Source organism: Tursiops truncatus, chromosome X, assembly GCF_011762595.2.
Source record: "Tursiops truncatus isolate mTurTru1 chromosome X, mTurTru1.mat.Y, whole genome shotgun sequence".
NCBI classification, from domain to species: domain Eukaryota; kingdom Metazoa; phylum Chordata; class Mammalia; order Artiodactyla; family Delphinidae; genus Tursiops; species Tursiops truncatus.
In genome coordinates this window covers 20,241,589-20,267,585 of record NC_047055.1, presented here as the reverse complement: position 1 = coordinate 20,267,585, position 25,997 = coordinate 20,241,589, and the positions used below count along the sequence as shown (strand labels likewise).

At 46.1% G+C, this 25,997-nt stretch overlaps 1 protein-coding gene across 5 annotated transcripts in view; it reads left to right on the top strand.

Moving 5' to 3' along the window:
* OCRL (OCRL inositol polyphosphate-5-phosphatase) overlaps window positions 1-20,635 on the top strand; it is a 66,984-nt gene extending 46,349 nt beyond the window's left edge. For 2 of the 5 annotated variants that reach the window (XM_033849191.2, XM_033849193.2), the window contains 6 exons: window positions 1,618-1,641; window positions 4,674-4,790; window positions 5,713-5,797; window positions 6,389-6,516; window positions 7,270-7,381; window positions 7,596-10,068. In XM_033849191.2, the coding sequence (XP_033705082.1) occupies window positions 1,618-1,641; window positions 4,674-4,790; window positions 5,713-5,797; window positions 6,389-6,516; window positions 7,270-7,381; window positions 7,596-7,720 (591 nt within the window). In that variant the 3' untranslated portion in view covers window positions 7,721-10,068. Of the gene's footprint in view, window positions 1-1,617; window positions 1,642-4,673; window positions 4,791-5,712; window positions 5,798-6,388; window positions 6,517-7,269; window positions 7,382-7,595; window positions 20,013-20,169 lie in introns of those variants that run through there. The other 3 variants (XM_073799329.1, XM_033849194.2, XM_033849192.2) reach the window with 3 other exon arrangements.
* Window positions 20,636-25,997: the final 5,362 nt, after the last annotated feature.

Below are 25,997 nucleotides of genomic sequence, written 5' to 3'. Positions count from 1 at the left end.
GTCTAGGTAAACCTACAAGAGCATGTTTAATTCATAATGTACCTAGTAATACTAAAAACCCTACCCAGCATATATAACAGTCATTTGGGACAAATACATTCAGCATTACTACTTGGAGTATCAGGGAACACATATTTCCCCACCTCCAACCTCCTGCACATCTGTGAAGGTAAGATCAGGATTTTTCCTTTTACTCTCAGACCGAGACGTGGGATTTATATCCAAGTTCTTGGTGGCCCATGGCAGGGTTGGAAGTTGCTGGGGAGTGCAGGGAACTTTGAGAGACCAGGCCTGCTGCTGGCATACTGTGTCACCACTGCCCCACACCCGCTGTGTTTTAGACTGCTTCTGTGTCCCTGTGAGGTACATGGTATTATCCCTGTTATAGAGATGCAGGAACTGGGGCTCTATGAAGTTTACTAACTTGCCTGCAGTCTGTACAAAATAATAAGAGGTAGCATGAAGATTTGTACCCAGGACTGTCTGACACCCATGCCTGTACTCTTTCCACTAACCCTGCTGCCTTATAACTGTCTTTAGCCTGCTGGGAGTAGAATACATTCTCCAAGCTTTCCCCTGCCTCTTTGTCTAAGAAGCAGTCAGTTTATCCTTTTCAAGTTATCTAAGGGAGCATAGTGGTAATGACTGTGGAGTCAGTCAGACCTGAGTTCTAATCCTGATTCTGCCACTTAATACCTAATAGTGTGACTGTGGGCAAATGATTTAATCTCCCAGAGCCTCAGTTTCCTCATCTGTAAAACGGGAATAATATCTACTTTGTGCATATGTGCAGACTAAATGACATTGTATAAGAGCCCATTGCAGTTACTGCTACATGGCAGATGCCTCCTAAGTGGTGGCAGTAGTTACTGTCGCTGTTGTCATTGTTACATTGTAATAATAGCACAAAAGACAGAGGCCATTAAAAAGGTACCTTTTTCCCTCTCCCCTGCTTCTCTTTTTTCTCTTATACTCTGTAGGAAAACCCAGTAGGGGATAATGATGGATCTTATGGTCCACAAAGGTCTGAAATGAAATGAATTTGCATTTCAGAGGGACTTCCATATTTGAGGACTTTAGGGGCCCTTGAGGAGGGGAGAGGGTACCGGGCGATGGAAAGGAGTGTGAGATACTGCTTGGGAGGCTAGCTATGGTGGTGAGAGGCATGGCAGTGGAGAGGAGAGAAGCTTACCATCTCCTGAATGGCCGCTGTCGGGCTCACAGCCAAATTCTTCCACTGAAGTGGCGTCAGGGTGAGCGAGATGCCACACAGCATAGCGGCAGGGCCTGCCTCCAGGCAGCACGGGAAAAGGAAGTATCAGTGGGTGTCTGGCTGGCTCAGCTGGCAGCTGCCAAAAGACACAAAAGTCTAGGACTGGACATGTATGTTTCTTGACCGATAGTCTCAATATACTGCACAAAATTTGAATACGCATGATAGAGAACTTTGCATATGAGAATGTGTTCCATTTTCAACAATCATGATTTATTTGAAGAATTTAAAATGTATCTAGTGAGGTAGTGCATTCTAATAATACTGATCTGTTTCTAATTCTGTAAATTAATTCTAATCATTTTCTATCTGTCAATGACTTTCTTTTCCTGCTCTGCTCTCAGGAAGAAGACAGCTTCCTAGAAAAGGTAATGCAATCCATTGGCGGTTATGTGTTTCCCTGTGCTTGATTAACATTTAGCCATGGTCCCTGGAATTTATCCCGAGGCTTTCCCATATCAGACACCTCTGACTGCATGAGAATCCCCCAAAGTCCTGCCAGCTGTCTTTAAGCGTGTCTGAAGTACAGGAAAGATATTTATTTTACTGCACCAGTCAAGTCATTGAGACCCAGTACGTAAAAGCAATAGGACTCAAGGTTTCAGATTTGTATTCTTGAAATAAGAAGTAACTAAAGAGCTGTCTTGATGTATGTAAAAGCTTGTGAGATGGAGGAGGGTACCGTTTGCCATTTTCCATTTCCAATGATAGTAAAAGCAGAAATGAATTTCTGTTGCATTAAGAGTGATTTGGGGGAAGTGATAATAGTGATTAATTACTGAAAGAATACACAGGTACGATCAAGAAACAGATCATAGACTAGAATCCTAGAGCTGAATGAGATCATAAGGGATCGTCTGGTAGAGCTCCCTGCCTTCAGACAGGGTAAGGTGTCTTCTCCATTCTAATAGACAACCAAGGCCCAAGAAGGTTAAAAACCTCGCTGAAGTTATACTGCTCCTGACATCAGGGGTATGGGGCAGAGGGAACTAGAACCTGGGTCTTCTGAATACCCAGTGAAGGAACCGAGTGAACGCTCCTTCTGCGGTGCTTTGCCACCTCCCCATCTTCAAGCTGGAGGGTGCCTGGCTCCACACAGGGCCATCCGGTAGAGAAACGTGGGCTTGAAAAACATTCTTAAAGTACTTTCACACAGTATCTAACGTGACCTCCCCATTTGGTGGAGTTTAATGCAGTTTGTTGGTGGAGATGGTGTACTGTTTTTGTGCTTCAGTTAATAGCACTAACGTTACAGAGTGTGAGCTTATCAGGCACTAAATGTGTCCCATTGAAAGAAGAAGACAAAGCATGCCTGGTTTCCCTTTGAAAATTAGAGTTCAGGATAATTTGTGGACTTTTTAAAAAAAGTATTGTTTCTTGTGCATAATCTTTCTCGAGACTTCAGAGATACAAGTATGACATTTCATATTATCACACATGAATTTGAAAATGGATAGTGGATGGTGTATATAACCTACTGGCATTTTATTAACCTTTTGAAACCACTAAGGATTGAGATGGCTCTGCTTCCCAGCCCTTCCCTGTTAATAGCAGGCCATGAGTCTTTTCATCTTGAACAGTGCCTTGTATTGCCTTAATGCCTTAGTACAGGAAGAGTGCTAATTGGATGTCAGATTTTTTTAAAAGTACATGAATCAGTGCTGAATAATTTATATATGGTAAGTTTGAAGGTGTCTGCTAAGGAATCTGTACTTGTGTTGCACTTGGTCCAGAAAGTGAGCAGAGTGCATTATGGACAGTGTTTTGGCTCAGATATCATCTAGATGCCTGGATTTAATACTTGCAACTGGAAAGAAGTTAGTGGGTGAGCCACTGATAGAAGGTCTGGCAACTATAGGAAACGTGAATATCAAATGATAGATTCCCAGGGAAAGAAAGAAAGGAAGCAAAACGAATGTGAAGAAGATAGATTTTAAATGATAACCAACTGTCATGCTGCCTTCTCTTCCTTATTCCCTTAGAAAGGCGCACAGTGGCTTTAAAAGGTCACCAGTGCGTACTGAAGAACAGAACGTCAAGAAGAACCCTCTGCTCTGTTCTAGTGTACACACTATCTGGAAGTAATGAAATGCTTCTCTTCTTTCCCTTAAAGTGACATGGCTAAATAAGGGTTGTGGATCAAATTTACAGCATTTCCTAAATTTGAACATATATATGACCTTAAGCCGGAGGTGTAGGAGGGGGAAGATGCCAAAAATTGGTCACCATTTTCTCCACTAGATTTTTTATGAAGGCTGCCTTCAGATGCCTTTTAAGCTATTTAAGATATCTTTTCGGTATAATTTATATTTGACTATATAAACATAAGGTAATTGAATTTATTCCCCATTTTCAAGTTCAGATTTAGTTACTGATCTAATTTAGGTCACTTCTGGGTTTTCCCCTGAGATTCTTTCAGGAGAATCTAACATAGAGTAGAAAGTTAGGTGAAAGGAGTCAAAGCCCCAAGAATTCTTTGCTGAGCTATTACTATAAAGAATAACTTCTGGACTCAGAGCCTAGACTTTTCATGGTATTTCTGGCTCTTGGTATGCTGTATTCAGTTTACTATTTTTGTATCTTAAGACTTTGAGTTTTAGTGCCTTAAGATTAGACCTTCTGGGCTTCCCTGGTGGCGCAGTGGTTGAGAGTCCGCCTGCCGATGCAGGGGACACGGGTTCGTGCCCCGGTCCGGGAAGATCCCACATGCCGCGTAGTGGCTGGGCCTGTGAGCCATGGCCACTGAGCCTGCGCGTCCGGAGCCTGTGCTCCGCAACGGGAGAGGCCGCAGCGGTGAGAGGCCTGCGTACTGCAAAAAAAAAAAAAAATTAGACCTATCAAGCCTGAAATATTCATATATGTAGGTCTAATGTGAATTGTCTTTCATTCCTGAGGACCAGAGAACGTCATTTAAATCAACAATGCAAGCTGTGATATTTGTGGTAAGATCTGAAAGAAGAATAAGTTAAAAGTCAACAACAACAAAAAGTCAGCAAAAACCTAAGTAGATGCTGCTCTCTCAAAGTGCTCTGTTGACAGTTAGTTGTAATTTAATGGTCCATGAGTCTCCGGTGGTGTGTGGGCTCTACCGTGACTGTATTGCTGGTTCTCAGTGTCACCCTTGAAAGGATTTACAGCACACAATGCATCCACGTGATAAACATAATAAACCCAAGTGGAATGCTTAACGGTTAAGTGAAGCATCTAGAAAAGGAGATCATTTAACTGTGGGAATCCGTATCGAGTGCCTTCTGACCAGGAGTGTCCCAGTGAGAAAAAATGAAAAGTCTTAAGAGGTGAAGATCAGATTATACCCACATAAGCAGAATTTGAGGGAGATGGTTACACATAGAAATTTTCATTGAGACCCTTTTGATTCTCACCCCTTTTTATCTATTAGGAGAAATCCCTGCTGCAGATGGTTCCCTTGGATGAAGGTGCCAGTGAGAAACCTCTTAAGGTCCCCAAGGAGATCTGGCTCCTGGTAGATCACTTATTCAGACACGCCTGTCACCAGGTGAGTGAGAGTGGGCCTGCCCTGCAACTTTGGAAGGTGTGTGAGTCCAGTGGGAAATGATAATACCTCACGTCAGTATATACAGTGCTTTTAACTTTCCCAAGCCACCTCCGCAGAGCAGCACTGTCATATCAGATTGCCTGGGCAGATGGAAGTATCCCCGTTTACAGATGTGAGAGCTGAAGCATGCAAGCTAGGTGATTTACCTAAGACCACGGCATAAGAGTAATGGCGGAGCAGGGCCGAACTCCTCCCCTGTCTCCTGGCTACACATGCTTTCCCCTGGACTGCTGAGCACCTGAATCTGTGACGCCTGTTTTAGCTGTCATGGAAGCATTGCAGATTTCAAAATCCAAAGCAAACTTCAAGCCCATTTCTTTAATTTGGTCCTCACTTTTCAATCCTATCTAAAATACCTGCCACCCCTAACCCATTCTTCCAAAAAAGAAAACTTTCTTGGGATTAAATTGAAAGATAATGTTGTCTCACCTATGGAAAAGTGAAGAACTTGAAGGCAAGGTTTGGTATGGACATGCCCTTTTAGTCCTACGCTAGCATTCTGTGTCTCAGTATTTGAATGTGGTTCCATGTTTGGATTCTGCCTTCTACTTGTCAGGAGGCTAGAAGTGGGAACACCTGGTCTCCCCATGGAGTCCTCTGGTCCCCTGCCATATCAGGTACAGGCTGAAACCTTTGAAGATAATTTTCTAGTTTGAAATAAAATTTCAGACAGATGATAGAGATGATAAAGGGAAAAGGGGCCATTGTCACACCTTTTATATATTAGGAACATATTCGTGTTCCTAATCACGAATATGCACCTCACCCTGCCCTTGGCTTCCTGCTGCTCTCCTGATCCCTGCGTGATCGTCAGAACCTTAGTGCTGATGCTGTGTTCCATTCATTGTGACCTCTTTGGTAGGAGGACCTGTTCCAAACCCCTGGAATGCAGGAGGAGTTACAGCAGATCATTGATTGTCTGGATACCAGCATTCCCAAGACAATCCGTATCCTTTTCGACAAAGGCTTAGGAAGCTGGATGTGTACTTGCCCAAACTCTTCTTCCCACCTACATTTGATTTTGTTTTCCATCTTTATTTTCTTTGTAGCTGTCTTTTATTATAAGGTAATCATTGACTATACAGTTAATTCCTCTCAGGAACTTTCGACCTCTCTCCTTATCAGACTCTTACTAAAAGGAATCAAGGGTTAGATAATGGCGACTTTTAATTGGCATGGGACATAGGACCCACAGCCATGGGGCTGTTCTGCTTTAAGCCAATGATCACTCCTGTCACCAGGACAGGGAGGAGGATGGGAAACGGTGGTGACTAGTTTCCAGTGTGAACTGTCATTCTACAGGCCACATTCCCTTGACTTTCAAGTTGGGCCAAACCTCCCAAGAGTCTTTGATCAATTCTGTAACAACTCAGCTGCAGCATACCTGGACCAATAAAATATCAAACCCCAATTAGGATCAGGGTGCTCTGAATAAGAGGAAGGAAACCATCCCTGAGGGAGCTTGAGGAAGGGAGAAAATCGGGTCTAAGTGTGGCCTTTTCCTTGGAGCCTCTTTCCCTTGACGGGAGTCAATCCAGCTGGCAGTAATCACTCAGTGGCTGAGGCGCTGCTCATTTTCCTGGAAGCCCTGCCAGAACCTGTCATCTGTTATGAGCTCTATCAGCGATGCCTCGACTCTGCTCAGGATCCCCGGATCTGCCGACAGGTGAATTTTATTGCTCTGAGAGTGCGTTTGAGGCATGTTTCCCTACAGAGAAATCATTGATTTTTACCAAACCAGCTGGGCATCCAGCTATGGGTAGGATGGGTCTGGATCTGTTGTTCATGGCAGGGCAGCAGCATTGAGAGTTGGGACCCTTAAATTTTAGGTTGTGTTATTTCCTATTATATTTGCCACCCTTTTCCAGTTGACCTATTGAGTAGGGTGGATACCTCTACTCTGGGGTAAGATTAGTGAAACAGATCGTACATGGGATTCTGGATGACATGACCAGGGAGGGTGGGTGACACTTGTGAGCCTTTCTTTTTGTCTTCTTGGTGTTTGTTTTTAATCTTGAAATGATTTTGATGCACAATAGCTGAGAATACCTCTGAATCAGACTAGTGAGTATCGGGAGGTGCTGCCACCCATGCTAAATGGCATTGCAGAGAAAACCACAGCCACCTGCCTAGGGAGATGGGAAAAGACCAGGCTAACACCCGTCTGCTCCTGAGGCAGGGCGTGCATGCGAATGTGTGATAACTGCGTGACCTGCTTATTGAGTGGACAGGGGCCAAACAGGATGAGCATTCTGCCTCAGGAGTTATCATTTGACAGGTACTATATCGGTCATGAGTAAATAAAGGAGGAGTCCTGTAAGGGTTGGATTATAAACTACTTTTATGGCAGCTGTGAGTTCTTCTTACTCCCTTCCTCCACCTGTTATCCTCAGTGCCCACCCCCTTTTTCAAAAAACAGGTGATTTCCCAGCTTCCAGGATGCCATAGAAATGTTTTTCGTTACTTGATGGCATTCCTTCGAGAACTGTTAAAATTCACTGAGTACAACAACGTCAGCGCCAACATGATCGGTAAGAGCACTTCCTAAGAATGGCCACACGGGGGCGTTGGTCAGGACGGTCCGTGTACGGTGCACACGTGTATTCCATCCCTAGTGTCCAGGCCTGCGGCAGTCACTTCCTCCCACTGCCCTCATCCCCTGGCCCCCCCAGCCCCCATCCCTGAGGCTTCGCTTAGGTTGTGTCTGACCAAGGGTTTTCTCCTTTTCTTTCTCTCGCCCTCTAGCTACTCTCTTCACTAGCCTCCTTCTAAGGCCTCCACCCAACCTTATGGCAAGACAGACTCCAAGTGACCGCCAGCGTGCTACCCAGTTCCTTCTGAGTTTTCTGCTTGGGAGTGATGAAGACTAATAATAAGCCTTTTCCTCTTACTACTCTACAAGATTCTAGAGGCGGAAGATCTTGAGCACCAAGTATTTCAGAATGATTTGAAAAGATATGCCACAGGAAGGGTCTGTTGCAGAATTTTGAGGCTGTTGGCATGAAAAAGTTCTGTTTCTAGTGCGAAAGGAAGCGAGTTTCCTAATCCCTCCCTTACCATACCCTACGCAGCAAGATACTTTTAGACTTATATTGCCAAGCCAAAGTTACCATATTTTGGTGGTTTTTCTGTTCTCTCTTTGTAAGGCAAAGAAATCTGTATTTACACTCCTTTACCTGGGGATGTGTTTGTTGCCCTCCTGCCCAGCTGTCATGATTGTCCTTAGCACCTGAGGCCTAAACTCTGAGATGTTCCCATTCTAGGCCTACAAGCACTACTTGCTGTAGCTCAGACTTGTCTGTAGTCCTTCGTCTAAAGCACTTTGGCCCTACCCCCTCCCCATATCACCCCCTTTGCTCTCTACTCTGCTAACACTATCATGTCAAAAGAAGTCTGGGTGAAGCTTAGTGACTCCTTGGGTGTCTCCAAAAGTGAGTTAACCATCTCCATGTGGCTGTTACATGCATTTGTGCATCTCTACTACAGTGGCATCTGTACATTGCTCTAACATTGGCCTATTATGCATCTGCAGTGGGTGGAACCATATTCTCTTGTCTCAGACCACACTTAGTAGCAGAATGTTAGGGACTGTTGGAGATGACATCTCATTGATGTGAGAGAATCACAGTCAGAGTGGAAGCACTTTGAGTGTTTCAAGAGTGAGAATATTCATGCTCAACAGGTCCTGCTTCCTACCATCCATTTTGGTTCTTATTCAAATTTTACATGTGAACCAATCCTGGGTGTCTGTGGGGCCCATCCCCCACTTAGAAATCCACCTCCAGAGCGACACTTGTACCACAGTCAAAAAGGGAGGCTGCACCTCAAGTGGGCCTCTCTGTAGAAACTGCTCCTTCCCCCAGCAGGGGCATTGAGGATAACCCTTAGAACCCCCCCTCCGGTCTTCTGAAGTACCAGGGGCAGATGTCACCCACTCCCTCATCAGGACTGATTCTGGGCTCTACAACCAGCTGCCCTTAGCTCCCAGTCACCTTCTCCAGTGCTGTGTAAAAGAGACTGTGCAGTAGGATGAACCAAGCACCTTCTCTCCCGCCCAAGACAACCTTCTGAGCTTGTCATTTACTCAAGCTCCTGCGGGGCAGCCCTTTTTTAAAAAAAGTAATCTATGTTGGTTGGCAAACCAGCCACCAGCCACTGACTGTAAAACTGCCTGATGCAGTTAGCTTCCTCCTGGTTTTCTTTCATTAAAACCACCCTGAGTTGACTCATTGTCACATGTTCACATGAAATCCCAGGAGCCTCGTGTATAGGCTCTGTGTGTGGTCTTGGGCATTGACTCTTCTACAGCATCAAAGGAGAGAGCTGCGGAAGCACCGCCATGAGTGGTTCTCCAATTCCCCCATCTCTTATGTGTTGAGTCCTTTGGGGGAAGAAAAGGTATGTATCCTGTGATATTCTGGCTAAAGCCTCTCCTGATTGGGAATTACAGAAGTAGGAGTCAAGTTACTGGTTGCCAAATAGCTGCAGATCTGTTAGGCCAGGGGCTGGGTGTTGAATTTAGTTAATGGCAGACTGAGCAGAAGAACAGTGTTGTCATCTCCACTAGTCCAGAAAGGGATCGCTGGAGAGGCAGATGATAGAAGCTGGGGCAGGGTCGTAACACAAAGGGAAATGCCTGTCCTAGACACATTTCCCAGTCTACTGCCACCTGGGGCCTTCAGGTGGTCAGGGATGTGGTTAGTGGGGCTGTGTGCGGCATCCGGCTCACTCTCCAGAAGGCAGATGCACTCAGTTGCTTTACTGCCTCAACCTTCCTTCCAGCTCTGGTCCTGGGATGTACACAGGGTTGAGGGTTTTAGACAATCTCTAGGGAGGGGGGACAAGAAATAGAGCAGACATAAGAGATCTGCTTCCCTGCTGTGCCTACTCCAGCCCCACCCTCTAACTCCTGAGTACCTCTCATGTACTATTTCCTAGCGCCTCTGAAGTAAGGAGTTTAGATCCAGCTGGTAGGGAAGGACTCTGAATCTATCGTTTTTAGGGAAAAAGCAGTTCAACCCCACGTGGTGATGTTGCTATTAGTCTCCCTTTCACTGTTTCCTGATTCTTATTCTGTAATTGTTTGTTGTATTTCCCCCAAATGTCTTGGTCACTAGGCAAAGCTGCTAGTGGGATTCTGTATTTCATGTCATCTTTTTTATTATAATTTATTGCAAATTTTTTTTCTGAATAAATATATGTTGTGTGAAAAACCAAAGTGTGATCTTAGGAAGAACTGAGGAGGGAGGCTTATGTCACTGGGTCCCACTTGACTGCTGCAGTCCCCACCGCTACGCCTGGACTGTCATTTCCTGTCTTACAGGGAAATATCGTAAGAATTCTCAGTATATTTGCCCTTGGAGAGGAGAAGCAGCCACATATTTTCAGAGGTTAATAAAGCAGTCACAGTGCTTTCAGAGGCCAGCCTAGGATTCTTGTTTTGACCCTAGGGATTCAGGCAACAAAATAACACTGTTAGGAGAAAAGATGTTGATTCTTAATATGCCCATAAATGTCACACTGGGTCAGATCCATGATCGCGCCAGCCCCAGGAATCTGACAAACTTCGCTGTCCACATTTTGGGAGAACCCAGTTGGCCTTGGCAACATAGCCTCAGTAGTGTAGACATGCCTCCCAAAGAGCCCGTTTTCACGTAATTCATTTTGCAACTTTTGAAAAATCAGTTTTGAACTTATATTACCTCTTGTGGTGACAAAGTCCATAAATTTAATTGTGTTTTTTCTTTTTTGGCTCTAATCTGAACTCTGAGACTTTAAGAGGAGATCCCTAATTGGAGCAGGTGCTTATTCCCCTGCCACCGCCGATCTCTAGTATGGGTTTGGGCGTTCTGATTCCTTTCCCTTCGAGACCGAAGAGGCCTCGGCTGGAGGCTGCTTGACAACTAGGGCCTCTTACAGCCCCTTTGACTGTGAACTTGACCCTGGTGCTTGTGCTGATTCGGTGTTGTCATGAACGGTTTTTCTAGCCCCACCCGAAGCCTTGGCAGAAGAAGGTGTTTCCTTTTGCGAGTGATTCCCCCCAGTGGACGGAGACTGACGGCCAGCAGTTTGTACACAGCAGCGGGCGGTGTGGCAGAGCAGCCTCAGTGACTGCCTTCCCAGAGGTTAGAAACCGCGTCCCTGGCTGCTGTTACAGGAGACCCGTGAGGGCTTTCCTGACCGCAGGGCAGGTTGAAGACCTGGCTCTTAGTGTAGCCTAATGATCTAAAGCTACATGCTGCCATGGCGAGATCACCATGAAATGTTAGGGAGAGAACCCTGGTGGTGATCTGATCCAATCTCGTTCTGATGGGCAAAGTCAGGCTCAGAGGGGACAATGAGTGACTTAATGTCATTTAGGTTAGTGACATGGCATGGCATAGTGGGAAAAAAAGAGCTTCAGCTTTGGAGTTAGACCTGGTTCTTTTTTCTATTTTTTTTACAAAATTTTTCAAACATATAGAAAAGTTGAAAGAAGGGAACAGTGAACACCCTAGACCCCTACCTGTGCTCACCAACTGTTAACATTTTGCCCGAATTGCTTTATCTTAGAGGGGGCGTGGTTTCAATCTGGGTTCTGCCACCGCCTCCTTACGCATGATCCTGGACTAGCTAACTTCTAGTTTCCTGGCCTATCAAATGGAGTGGGCATAGTACTGATCTTATATGACTTAACTACATCACTCTCATCACTTCCCTCTTAAAAACCCTCCAGTGACTTCCCAGCGCATTTAAGAAGAAAATCCAAACTTTCCCATGGCCCACCAGGCCTTGCATTATTAAATGAGAAAGAAAGGAAGTGCAAGCACGCTATCTGGCACGTAGTGGGTGCTGGGTAGATGTTAACCAGTCCCCGCTCCCCCCAGCTCCGCACCATACGGTATATGACCCTGGCTCTGCCGCACTGCCCTAGGCTTTCGGGACCTCACTTGATGTTGACAACCTTGTCAGCTCAGTAAATTCTAACCCCATGCTCAGCCTGTCCCCCTTCCCCCACCACACACCATCGCGTCACCTTCCATACTTCCGTATTTCAGAGTTTGCCACCCATCTTTTGGAGAGGGGGGGTGAAGTGTAAACTAAACGATGAATAATGAGCTGCCGTCACCAGCATGGAACAGCTGTCTGGTGTGAGCCTTGAACCTCGGGAGCCCCACCTGCAGTTCTGCCCGTCCCCGCCTCTCCCCATCAGCCTCCTTTTGCTCCTTCCTGCACCACGGTGCCCTGGCCTCAGTGCCAGGTTGCTAGCCCTTCTTCCTCTGCCTGCCCCTTGGATAAAGCCCCCCTTTAGTTTCCACCTTTGCTGCTCCTCACCCAAGTTCATTCTTTCCCAACCAATGCTCCCTTCTCCCTCGCCTCGGTCCTGTGGAAGCTACTCCCATGCCCCGGTTCCCTGAGAGGAGGCCAGGGCCTTGCCTGTTCCTCAGTCACACTTTGAAGCCATGGCTCTGTGCTGTTCAGTGAATGGTTCTCAACCTTGGCTACTCATTAGAATCATCTAGAGCATGTTTCTCAAAGTGTGAGCCCCAAACTAGTATCACCTGGAAATAGGTCTAAATCAGTGGTTCTCAACTCTGGCTGCATAACCTGGGGTATTTTACACAATACCAATGCCTAGGCTCCACCTTGGACTGTTTGAATGCCTACCAGTCACCCTCCCCCGCCCCCTGCGACTGTACTCTGACACTGTCCTTTCACTCCTCCCAATGAGCTAAGCTCTTTCCCACCTCAGGGCCTTTGCACATGCTGTTTTCTCTCCCCAGAAACCCCTTCCCTCACGCACTTCAGAATGCCTCAGCCTCCGTCTTTGCCATGCTTAATCCTGAGTCACAACCACCCACGTCTCCCGACCCATTCACTCTCTTTGCTCCCATTCCTGGGTTCCTGGCACAGCATGCTGGCTGGCTGGCTGCCCCTGGGCCTGCCATGTACCATTCATTCCACAGTCCTCCTCTTCATCTCTAGCTGACCCTTCATAGACCCGCACCTCAGGGACCAGGGAGGCAGGGAATTGTGGTGGTTCTTCACACAGGCTCCACCAGCCAGAGAGCCTGGGTTCAAATCCCAGCTCTGCTACATCTTAGATGTCTGACCTTGGGAAAAAGTTAATTGACTTCTCTGGACCTCAATTTCCAGATCTTAAAATGGAAGTAATGATAGTTCCTTTCCTCATAGAATTGTCAAGAGATGAAATGAGCTAATATGTTTAAAGGGCTTGGAACAGTGCCTGGTGCCTAACTGCTAACTAAATGGCAGCTAGTATAATTATTCCAAAACCCTCTACTAGCCTCAAAAGCCAGACCCCTCTTCCGCTGCCCTTCAGCCCCCAGCAGGTAACTGCACCCTTTCGTTTGTGAAAATGTCTAAGCGGTCAGCCGAAGCAGCCCTCTCGAAGCCCTGCGCTGCATATAAAAAAGTCTCCAGCTTCCCCTCATCCCTCCCCTTCCCGCCTGTCTTGGAAGTAAGTGGTCCTCCTCCCCACCTCCTCCCACCCTCATTGGCCATGCTTCTGTCACCATCACCCCTCCTTTTGCATCTTCTACATCAACTATTCATTCAAGTATTTGTTGAGTGTCTCCTGTGCACCAGATGCTGTTCAAGGTACTGAGGATATAGAATTAAACACAGTAAAGTGGCTGCTCTCTCAGTGCTTTCTCTAGGAGGGTGGGGCGGGATGGGGGTAGACAGACATAAAAATAAACCGTGCACAAGGTAACTGGAGATCATGATGAGAGCTCTGGAGAAAATAAAGCAGGGTGATGTGCCAGAGGGCACGGCAAGGGGACTTCGTCAGCGATGGTTGCTTTCAGGTGGTGATGTTTGAGCTGAGACCTAAATCTCAGGAAGGCAAAAGATCCCGTACCTTGATTTGAATGAAGAATACACAGTATATACACCCACCTTTCCCACAAAAAACCTAGCTGCACAAGATCTGGCAAAAAACCTTCCAAAAAAAGGAAACAGCAAATGCAAAGGCCCTAAGGCAGCAAAGGAGCTTGCCGAGTTCAGGGAACAGCCAGGCAAAACACAGTTTGGGGTAGGAGGCGTGCTGGGCAAGAGGCAGGCAGGGACCTGATCACGTACAGAGCCCAGGGAAGGAGGCTGCCTTTTATTCGCTGTGCAGCAGGAAGGCATGACGGCTTTATTCGGGAGTCATATGATTTATGCTCCCTCTCCAAATCTTAATAATAGTAATAATAACAAATAACTATAGCTATCATTCATCCCAGGTGCTGTACGAATACACTTAACCTCACCTTTAGCCTTGAAAACCACCGTATAGGGTACTACGTTATCCCACTTTCACAGGTGAAAAAAAACAGGCTCAGAGACACTACCTAACTTGGTACTTGGCTAGTGGCAGACCAGAATATGACCACAGACCAAAATTTGTGTTCTGAAACACAGCCACTGGGGCGTGACCATGAGGAAGTCCCCTCAGCACATCCTTTACTCTAAACCTGTTGGATTTTCCCCTCCTCCACTACTGATGATATATACTAATCCATCTTATTTTCCTCTAATAACCATGATGAGTGATGACTATGCTATCTGCAGGCCAGAGCTAAAATGCAGCGAGGCTGACGAGCCCCTCTAGGAATTAAGCCTGTTCTCAGTCACGCTGGAGGTGGGGTGGGGGGATGGAACCCAGCCTGTGACTTAATAAATAGAGATATTAGATCAGTTCATCATAATGGCGGATTCTGGTGACTACGACTGAAGTGTCCACATTTTAATCACAATAATAGCCATTAAGTGCATAAAATTCTCTGCCACTGCTGCACTCCGACGATGCAAAAATCCAGAGAGAGAAAAGTGGCCGCATCACTCGACAGTTTTCACTCTCTCATGAGGACTTACTGGAGGGTGTAAATGTGATGTGAGGACTAAGCTAAATCGTATGCCTCTGCTAAAGGAGTGTGGCACAGGGGAGTGCGATATTAATGCCGCCAGCGAAGTTAGCATAAAGTGCTCTTTGTTAATCAAATTAACAGAATACAGGCTTGTGAAATTAAGGCATGAAAATAGACACCATTCCGAATCGGGACAACACACAAAAGTAATTGCATAACAAGGGCACGGGCTGGACGTCTTATTGCCCAAATATTACCGTGCTGTTACCGGTGGGCAAAATCAGTGAGTTTCTTGGCCTAGGACAGTGATCCTGCACTTGAGAACCACTTGAGAGCTTAAACAACGCTGATACCCAATCCCCGCACCCTGAGAGAATCATTTAATTGGCCCAGGGTGGAGTCCTGGGCATGGGATTTTTAGAAACTCCCCGAGTCCCTTGGTGGCCCGCCAGGATGGTGAAGCTCTGGGCCCAGGGCAAAGAGGCCCGAGGGACAAGTCAGACTGGTTTGGGCAACATACTCCACGAGGGGCCGCTCGGCTGCGTCCTTCGAAAAATAAAAGGGTGGGATTGCATATTGTTTAAGGTGCATCCTGTGTCCCAACTGTTATCCTGTTTTCAGAAGAGCCTTTGTGAAATGGATAATATTCTAATCGTTTTCAAAGGGTTTCTTTTCAATTTTCTAAAATGTACACTATCGGGAATTCCCTGGCCGTCCGGTGGTTGGGATTCTGAGCTTCCACTTCAGGGGGCACGGGTTCCATCCCTTGTCAGAAAACTGAGATCCAGCAAGCTGTGTGGTGCGGCCAAAAAAAAAAAATCATAATAAAATATGAAATAAAATCTACAGGATCTTGGGATTTCAGGTTGAAAATTGTAGATTAAACACACCCATTTATCTCCATGCCATCCACAAAACCCCACTAAATGACAGTAAAGGAATGAAAAGAAAAATGATAAATTCATATTGACAAAAGTGGAAGAGCAGGCCTTCCCTGGTGGGGCAGTGGTTCAGAATCTGTCTGCCAACGCAGGGAACACAGGTTCCAGCCCTGGTCCGGGAAGATCCCACAGGCCCTGGAGCAAGTAAGCCCATGTGCCACAACTACTGAGCCTGTGCTCTAGAGCCCGCAAGCCACAACTACTGAGCCCGCGTGCTACAACTACTGAAGCCCGCGTGCCTACAGCCTGTATTCTTCACGCAACAAGAGAAGCCACTGGAATGAGAAGACTGCGTGTCACAACGAAGAGTAGCCCCCGCTAACCGAAACTAGAGAAAGCCCGTGCACAGCAAGGAAGACCCATTGCATCCAAAAATAAATACATAGACAAATATATAAATAAACAAAATGTATTTAACAAATACAACCAAAAACAGCAGAACAGCTAACAGCAGCTAGGTGGTGACCAGGAGATTTTAATGCTTCAGAACACTGGAAAGGCTCAGGAATTCTAAGCTACCTCTGAAGGCCGAGGAAGAAATTGGTGTCAGGGTGGGCAACTGGCTGAGTCAGCCACAGTTTAAAGCAAAATGAAGCAAGAGCAGTAGAAGTGTATTATGAGATAGAGAAGCAGACAGATGAAACGGCTAAGGATGTAAACTGGTGGTTTCTGGGAAGTGGGAATTGGGATGGGGAAAAGCAGTTTGGGGTTTTGCTCTCCTGAAAGCCTTGCGTCATTTGACCTTTAAAATTAGGTATATACATCACTTAGATTTTTTTTTTTAAAGCTGCTTTTGAAACGGGTATGGGGGGAAAGGCACGCAAATCCTGCAGATGGCAATATAAACTTGTACAAGCTTGCCGAATGGCAGCTCGGTAATACGGATCAAAAATTTTCATGTGTGGAACATTCAGTCCAGCATTTCCACTCCTGGAATTTATTCTAAGGAAGTAATTGGACAACCGCTGCTTTGATTATAAAATAGAAAAATTGGAAACTATCTACATGCCTTGATTAGAACAAGTGATGGCTCATCCACACAGTGCAATTCTATGCCGACGCTTTAAACGATGGATTTGATACCTACCAGATGGTCAAAACTTGTGAAAGCCTGAGGGACTTCCCTGGTGGCGCAGTGCTTAAGAATCCACCTGCCAATGCAAGGGGCACAGGTTCGTGCCCTGGTCTGGGAAGATCCCACATGCCCCGGAGCAGCTAAGCCTGTGCGCCACAACTACTGAGCCTGCGCTCTAGAGCCCACGAGCCACCACTACTGAAGCCCGCGCGCCAAGAGCCACAGCTCTGCAACAGGAGAAGCCACCAGAAGGAGAACCGAGAGCCCCAGCTCCGCCACAAGGGAAGCCACCAGAAGGAGAAGACCGCGCACCGCAACGAAGACCCAATGCAGCCAGAAATAAATAAGTTTGTTTTTTAAAAAAAATTTGTAAAAGCCTGAAAACAGCAGGAGTTGCTCAGCATGTGAAAAACAACGTAATGTTGATATAGTGCTGGCGAGGGTACCCTGCTACAATCTCTTTGGACGAAAAAGCAAAAATTGGCATTAGAGAAATGAAAAGTGAAGTACACACTTTGATCAATTTCTCTCACAGGAAGTCTGAAATGGTATGACTACTTAGGAAGAAAATCACCACTACTTAGTAAAATGGAAGCTAAATCGAAGGCCATGTCCGTCGTACCACTAGGTGGGACGTGCAAGAACACCTCTCAGAGTGTTGAGAGGGCCTGAGGCTGCACTCAAGCCGAACGTCTATCAACAGAAAACGGAAATACAACAGTCCGTGATGAGCCGAGAGACACACCGAACAGCAGCATCCACAGTAACGCGAGAACATGTGCAGGGTTCGCAAACATTACATCTTGCGGAAGACAACAGGAAACCAAAGAAGGAATTCACCCATCTACATAACCTTCCACGTGCAGAAAACGACGTTACACGGAGAATCGGACTCGGGAGATTGAAAAGCACGAAAAGCAGTACTACCACCGCGAGAAATGCAGCTCCCGGAGCCTAGGTGAAGCCCGCGGCGCTTCCAGCACAAAAGCGTCATGGTAACGCCTGAGTCGCTGGCAACTTCTCCTCAGGCTTTTCCTTAATTCCAGTTTCACCGGGTCGCGGTTGCGGCTCGCAGAGTGCTTCCGGGCGGCCAACGAGTCCCTTGCTTCCCAGGCGGTAGACCCACGCAGAAATACCTTCGTAAGAAAGCCAAACGAAACCAGAATAAACCCTGAGTCTGTGCACCGAGAATGGCAGGGCTGACGAGTTGGCCAAACAGCAAGCTTTCTCGTTAGGTCTATTTTTTTTCACACACATCAGCCCTGCTTATTTCTGCAAGGCCTCCAAAAATTAAGGTCTCTGTCTTGCTTTAGTCCTACAGCAGGCGAATCTTCTGAACAGAAGATTCACACGTGCTGAGGAGTAAGCATGAGGAGGTCTATGGTGGGCGGCCTCGGGAGACAATGCCAGGGAGATTGACCCCATTTGTACTGAGGGTGAACGTAAGCTCGGGTCAAGAGCTTGCAAAACTTCTTTCCGTTTAAGTGACTGAAGTCTCATTCTTTGAAATAATTGCTTTAAAGGAAAACTATGGCTTTCACTTGAACATATATCGCATTTCATTCTGGTTATGCAAATGAACGCTGAGTCCCCGCCCCCGAGATTCACGCCCAACGTGGGCCGAAGCCCGCTTCCAGTGGGCGTCTACCCGGGACCCTGACTACATGTCTTCTGCTCCTCGAGGCTCTGAGTGTGATTTCTTTGGGGTAAAGATGTTTCTTGACTGCTTAAGAAAACGTCGGAACTCTGCATTTGACACGAGAGACGGTTCACAACAGAATATTAAATGAAAGGTAAAAGACAACTACGAAACTATATTTAATATTAGACTTTTTCTTCCAAAAAGACATGTCTGTGTGTGCGTTGGGCGTGTACATGCACAGAAGAGTGCTTACACCAAAATTATGCTTACACTAAAATATGACTGGCCGTTATGCCTTTTGTTAACTCTTTATTTTCGTCTATGTTTTCAGAAATTTCTGTGCTTGACGTATGGAGAAAAAATAAGGAAATCAACAAAAAGATTTCATAATAAGCAAAGATAAAGGAATTACAAGGAAAGAATAATAAGCACAGTAGAAATAAAGACAAAGAATCAAGGAAGCCAAAATGAGTTTCAAACCATTTTTATTGGACTATAGTTGATGTACAATATTGTGTTAGTTTCAGGGGTACAGCAAAGTGAGTCAGTTATACGTATATATATATATATCTTCACTCTTTTTTAGATTCCTTTCCCATATAGGCCATGACAGAGTATGGAGTAGAGGGCCCTGTGCTATACAGTAGGTCTTTATTAGTTGCCTGTTTTATATATAGAAGTGTGTATATGTCCATCGCAATCTGCCAATTCAGCCCCCGTAAATGATTTATTTGTTTTAAGATTTCATCAAGGAAAAGAAGAAGGCGCGAATAACACTAGGGATGAGATATGGGATATAAACAAAGATACAAAAGTGCAGCCCGCCAGGCTGGCTCCACACCCAGTATCATTCCTCTCCTTCCTCCCTACTGAGTGTCTGTATGATAAGGGGCAGCAACGGGAGGTCATAGGTCAAAACTTCCTTACAAGTATTGGAAGATACAGTCGAGACCATCTTCTAGAAAATAGAGCCAAACAGGAGGTAGAAAGCTGGGAGCGAAAAGACAAAAACTAGGGGTTCGTTCCAGGATGTACTACATCTAACTAAAGGAAGTCCAGAAAGCGAAAACAAAATGGAACGGAGAAAGTTAAGAAAGAATTAGGGTGCAAAATAGAGAGTTAGTGGGAAGCAGCCGCATAGTCCAGGGAGATCAGCTTGGTGCTTTGTGACCACCTAGAGGGGTGGGATAGGGAGGGTGGGAGGGAGGGAGATGCAAGAGGGAGGCGATATGGGGATATATGTATACATATAGCTGATTCACTTTGTTATAAAGTAGAAACTAACACACCATTGTAAAGCAATTATACTCCAATAAAGACGTTTAAAAAAATTACAGAAATTTTTCCAGCACACACACACACACACACACACACACACACACACACACACGGAAGCATTTCCCCTGATATAGTTGTTTTAATTTTGTTAATTTAATCTATTTTTACATTATTTCCATGAGAATATTTTTCACAACCTAGCCATCCAGTGTCCTATGAATACATTACTTCGCTCCAACTCTTCTTTTGTCTCTGAGTTGATAATTGTCTTAGTCCTCATTTGCTTGATTTTCTATACACCTATTACCCATTTCTTTTCCAGAGTCTCTGCTAGAAATGTTACTCTACTCTCAATATATTCCAGCACCTCAGGTAATTGAGTCATTTTATCTACTTCATGAAACATCCCTGCAGGAATCCTATGCCCTCCTGCTCCAATATGGACCATCTGTCCTCTTGTGCCGGGATCTTCCTTCTTTTTCCTCTGGTGGGTCCCTTTTCCTTTATCTCATATCTTTCTCTTTTCTAGGTCACCCCTTTGTATGTCACCCGAGGTTAAGTTATGATGTGGTAACATACGGCCCCAACACCTCGCTGGCTTCCAACAAGAAACATGTCTCCTCCGGCGTGTTACATGTCCCTCATGGGTTGCCTGGAGCTCTGTGCTGTGCCTCATCTTTGTCCCCGGACCCAGGGGATGGAGCAGCTTTTGTCTGGAGCATCACCAGTGTCAAGCCAGAGGAGAAGAGGATGCGGCTAACCAGAGATGACCCTCACGCTGCTGCTCCGAAGTGACACGTGTCTCTTCTGCCCACATTCCAATGACCAAAGCAGGTCACGTAGCCACTCTTAAGTTCGTTCCATATCTAAACTTTGGTTGTGTATAAAATTCTGGTTTGGAGAAAGTTTTCCTTCAGCATTTTGAATGCATTGCTGTATTGCCTTCTACCTTTTAGTGTCGCTGTTGGGAAACTAATGCAATTCTGATTCTTGAATCTTGGTGTGTGACCTGTCTGTTCTCTCTGGAAGCTTTTAGGATTCTCCTTTTGTCCCTGTGGTGTGGGAGGGCGGGTGAAAAAGCACCAGACCATCAGACCCTCTTCTTCCCTAGAAGCAAAGGTATATATAATGTCTATGATTTAGGAATAAGTTTGATGCCATGTGACAGAAAACGCAAAATTACAGCGGTCTAAACTGGGTCCTTATTCTGTTCCACGTCGATCAAGTCCAGAGGAAGGTGAGCAAGGCGCGCGCTCCAGGAAGCAGCCAGGGACTCAGGCTCCTGCCAGTCCTCGGCTCCCTACAGGGGTTCTTGTAGTTTATTTTCATTGAGATAACACTGGTTTATAACATTATAAGTTTCACGTGTACAACATTACATTTCAACTTCTGTACACACTACAGCGTGCTCAGCACCAAAACGTTAGTTTCCATTCATCACCATACAGTTGATCCTCTTTCCCTATTTGGCCCTCCTCCTACTTGCCCTCTGGTAACCACTGCTCTGTTCTCTGTATCCACGCATTTGTTTTTCTTTGTATTGGTCTGTCCATTTCTCTTGTTTTGTTTGTTTGTTTCTTATCTTCCATATATGAGTAAAATCAAACGGTATTGTCTCTGTCTGACTTATTTCACTGAGTATAACACTCTCAAGGTTCATCCACGTTGTCGCAAATGGCAAGATTTCATCTTTTTTATTTTTTATGTTTCTGCAGGATTTATTCATTTTTATTGTTCGGCCATGCCGCTTGGCATGTGGGATCTTAGTTCCCCGACCAGGGATCGAACCCATGCCCCTTGCAGTGAAAGCGAGGAGTCCTAACCACTGGACCGTCAGGGAATCCCTTCAGCACATCCTTTACTCTAAACCTGTTGGAGTTTCCCCTCCTCCAGTAGTCATGATATATATCGATCCATCTTGGTTTCCTCTGATAACCATAATGAGTGATGACTATGCTATCTGCAGGCCAGAACTAAAACTCAGCGAGACTGACGAGCCCCTCTAGGAATTAAGCCTGTTCTCAGTCACGCTGGAGGTGGGGTGGGGTGGGGGAGGATGGAACCCAGCCTGTGACTTAATAAATAGAGATATTAGATCAGTTCATCATAATGGCGGATTCTGGTGACTACGACTGAAGTGTCCACATTTTAATCACAATAATAGCCATTAAGTGCATAAAATTCTCTGCCATTGCTGCACTCCGACGATGCAAAAATCCAGAGAGAGAAAAGTGGCCGCATCACTCGACAGTTTTCACTCTCTCATGAAGACTCACTGGAGGGTGTAAATGTGATGTGAGGACTAAGCTAAATCGTATGCCTCTGCTAAAGGAGTGTGGCACAGGGGAGTGCGATATTAATGCCGCCAGCGAAGTTAGCATAAAGTGTTCTTTGTTAATCAAATTAACAGAATACAGGCTTGTGAAATTAAGGCATGAAAATAGACACCATTCCGAATCGGGACAACACACAAAAGTAATTGCATAACAAGGGCACGGGCTGGACGTCTTATTGCCCAGATATTACCGTGCTGTTACCGGTGGGCTAAATCAGTGAGTTTCTTGGCCTAGGACAGTGATCCTGCACTTGAGAACCACTTGAGAGCTTAAACAACGCTGATACCCAATCCCCACACCCTGAGAGAATCATTTAATTGGCCCAGGGTGGAGTCCTGGGCATGGGATTTTTAGAAACTCCCCGAGTCCCTTGGTGGCCCGCCAGGATGGTGAAGCTCTGGGCCCAGGGCAAAGAGGCCCGAGGGACAAGTCAGACTGGCTTGGGCAACATACTCCACGAGGGGGCGCTCGGCTGCGTCCTTCGAAAAAGAAAAGGGTGGGATTGCATGTGGTTTAAGGTCCATCCCGTGTCCCCAATGTTATCCTATTTTCAGAGGGGCCTTAGTAAAACAGATACTATTGGAATCGTTTTCAAAGGGTTTCTTTTCATTTTTCTAAAATCTACATTATCGGGAATTCCCTGGCCGTCCGGTGGTTGGGACTCTGAGCTTCCACTTCAGGGGGCACGGGTTCCATCCCTCATCGGGGAACTGAGATCCCGCAAGCTGTGTGGCGCAGCCAAAATAAAAAATCACAATAAAAAAATAAAAAATAAAATCTACAGGATCTTGAGAATTCAGGTGGAAAATGGTAGATTAAATACATCCATTTATCTCCACGCCATCCACAAAACCCCACTAAATGACAGTAAAGGAATAAAAAGAAAAATGATAAATTCATACTGACAAAAGGGGGAGAGCAGGGCTTCCCTGGTGGTGCAGTGGTTAAGAATCCGCCTGCCAGGGCTTCCCTGGTGGCGCAGTGGTTGAGAGTCCGCCTGCCGATGCAGGGGACACGGGTTCGTGCCCCGGTCCGGGAAGATCCCACATGCCGCGGAGCGGCTAGGCTAGTGAGTCATGGCCGCTGAGCCTGCGCGTCCGGAGCCTGTGCTCCGCAACGGGAGAGGCCACAACAGTGAGAGGCCCACGTACAGAAAAAAAAAAAAAAAAAATCCGCCTGCCAACGCAGGGAACACAGGTTCCAGCCCTGGTCCGGGAAGATCCCACAGGCCCCGGAGCAACTAAGCCCGTGCGCCATAACTACTGAACTTGTGCTCCAGAGCCTGCGAGCCACAAATACTGAAGCCCGCGCGCCTACAGCCTATGCTCTGCACACAAAAAGAGAAGCCACTGCGATGAGAAGCCCACACGCCGCAGCAAAGTGTAGCCCCCACTCACCGCAATTAGAGAAAGCCCACGCACAGCAATGAAGACCCAATTCAGGCAAAAATAGGTAGATACATAGATAGATAGATAGATAGATAGATAGATGATAGATAAAATTTATTTGAAAAAAATTCAGGAGAGCAGCTAACAGCAGCCAGGTGGTGACCAGGCGATTTTAATGCTTCAGAATCCTGGAAAGGCTCAGGAATTCTGACCTACCTTTGAAGGCTGAGGAAGAAATTGGTATCAGGGTGGGCAACTAGCTGAGTCTGCCACAGTTTAAAACAAAATGAAGAAAGAGCAGTAGAAGCGTATTATGAGATAGAGAAGCAGACAGATGAAACGGCTAAGGATGTAAACTGGTGGTTTCTGGGAAGTGGGAATTGGGATGGGGAAAAGCAGTTTGGGGTTTTGCTCTCCTGAAAGCCTTGCGTCATTTGACCTTTAAAATTAGGTATATACATCACTTAGATTTTTTTTTTAAAGCTGCTTTTGAAACGGGTATGGGGGGAAAGGCACGCAAATCCTGCAGATGGCAATATAAACTTGTACAAGCTTGCCGAATGGCAGCTCGGTAATACGGATCAAAAATTTTCATGTGTGGAACATTCAGTCCAGCATTTCCACTCCTGGAATTTATTCTAAGGAAGTAATTGGACAACCGCTGCTTTGATTATAAAATAGAAAAATTGGAAACTATCTACATGCCTTGATTAGAACAAGTGATGGCTCATCCACACAGTGCAATTCTATGCCGACGCTTTAAACGATGGATTTGATACCTACCAGATGGTCAAAACTTGTGAAAGCCTGAGGGACTTCCCTGGTGGCGCAGTGCTTAAGAATCCACCTGCCAATGCAAGGGGCACAGGTTCGTGCCCTGGTCTGGGAAGATCCCACATGCCCCGGAGCAGCTAAGCCTGTGCGCCACAACTACTGAGCCTGCGCTCTAGAGCCCACGAGCCACCACTACTGAAGCCCGCGCGCCAAGAGCCACAGCTCTGCAACAAGAGAAGCCACCAGAAGGAGAACCGAGAGCCCCAGCTCCGCCACAAGGGAAGCCACCAGAAGGAGAAGACCGCGCACCGCAACGAAGACACAGTGCAGCCAGAAATAAATAAATTTATTTGTTTTAAAATTTGTAAAAGCCTGAAAACAGCAGGAGTTGCTCAGCATGTGAAAAACAACGTAATGTTGATATAGTGCTGGCGAGGGTACCCTGCTACAATCTCTTTGGACGAAAAAGCAAAAATTGGCATTAGAGAAATGAAAAGTGAAGTACACACTTTGATCAATTTCTCTCACAGGAAGTCTGAAATGGTATGACTACTTAGGAAGAAAATCACCACTACTTAGTAAAATGGAAGCTAAATCGAAGGCCATGTCCGTCGTACCACTAGGTGGGACGTGCAAGAACACCTCTCAGAGTGTTGAGAGGGCCTGAGGCTGCACTCAAGCCGAACGTCTATCAACAGAAAACGGAAATACAACAGTCCGTGATGAGCCGAGAGGCACACCGAACAGCAGCACCCACAGTAACGCGAGAACATGTGCAGGGTTCGCAAACATTACACCTTGCGGTAGACAACAAAAAACCAAAGAAGGAATTCACCCATCTACATAACCTTCCACGTGCAGAAAACGACGTTACACGGAGAATCGGACTCGGGAGATTGAAAAGCACGAAAAGCAGTACTACCACCGCGAGAAATGCAGCTCCCGGAGCCTAGGTGAAGCCCGCGGCGCTTACCAGCACAAAGGCGTCATGGTAACGCCTGAGTCGCTGGCAACTTCTCCTCAGGCTTTTCCTTAATTCCAGTTTCACCGGGTCGCGGTTGCGGCTCGCAGAGTGCTTCCGGGCGGCCAACGAGTCCCTTGCTTCCCAGGCGGTAGACCCACGCAGAAATACCTTCGTAAGATAAGAAAGCCAAACGAAACCAGAATGAATCCTGAGTCTGTGCACCCAGAGTGGCAGGGCTGACGAGCTGGCCAAACGACAAGCTTTTTCATAGGTCTATTTTTTCACACACACATCAGCCCTGCTTATTTCCGCAAGGCCTCCAAAAATTAGGAAGCTTGGTTCTGCTTTCATCCTCAGCAGGCGGGAATCTTCCGAAAACCACAGAAGATTCCCGTCTGCTGAGGAGAAGCGTGAGGGCGTCTATGGTGGGCGGCCTCGGGAGACAATGCCAGGGAGATTGACCCCACTTGTACTGAGGGTGAACGTAAGCTCGGGTCAAGAGCTTGCAAAACTTCTTTCCAGTGAAGTGACTGAAGTCTCATTCTTTGAAATGATAGCTTTAAAGGAAAACTATGGCTTTCACTTGAACATATATCGCATTTCATTCTGGTTATGCAAATGAACGCTGAGTCCCCGCCCCCGAGATTCACGCCCAACGTGGGCCGAAGCCCGCTTCCAGTGGGCGTCTACCCGGGACCCTGACTACATGTCTTCTGCTCCTCGAGGCTCTGAGTGTGATTTCTTTGGGGTAAAGGATTTTGTTGACTGCTTAAGAAAACGTCAGAGCTCTGCATTTGACACGAGAGACGGTTCACAACAGAATATCAAATGAAAGGTAAAAGACAACTATGAAACTATATTTAATATTAGACTTTTTTCTTCCAAAAAGAGATGT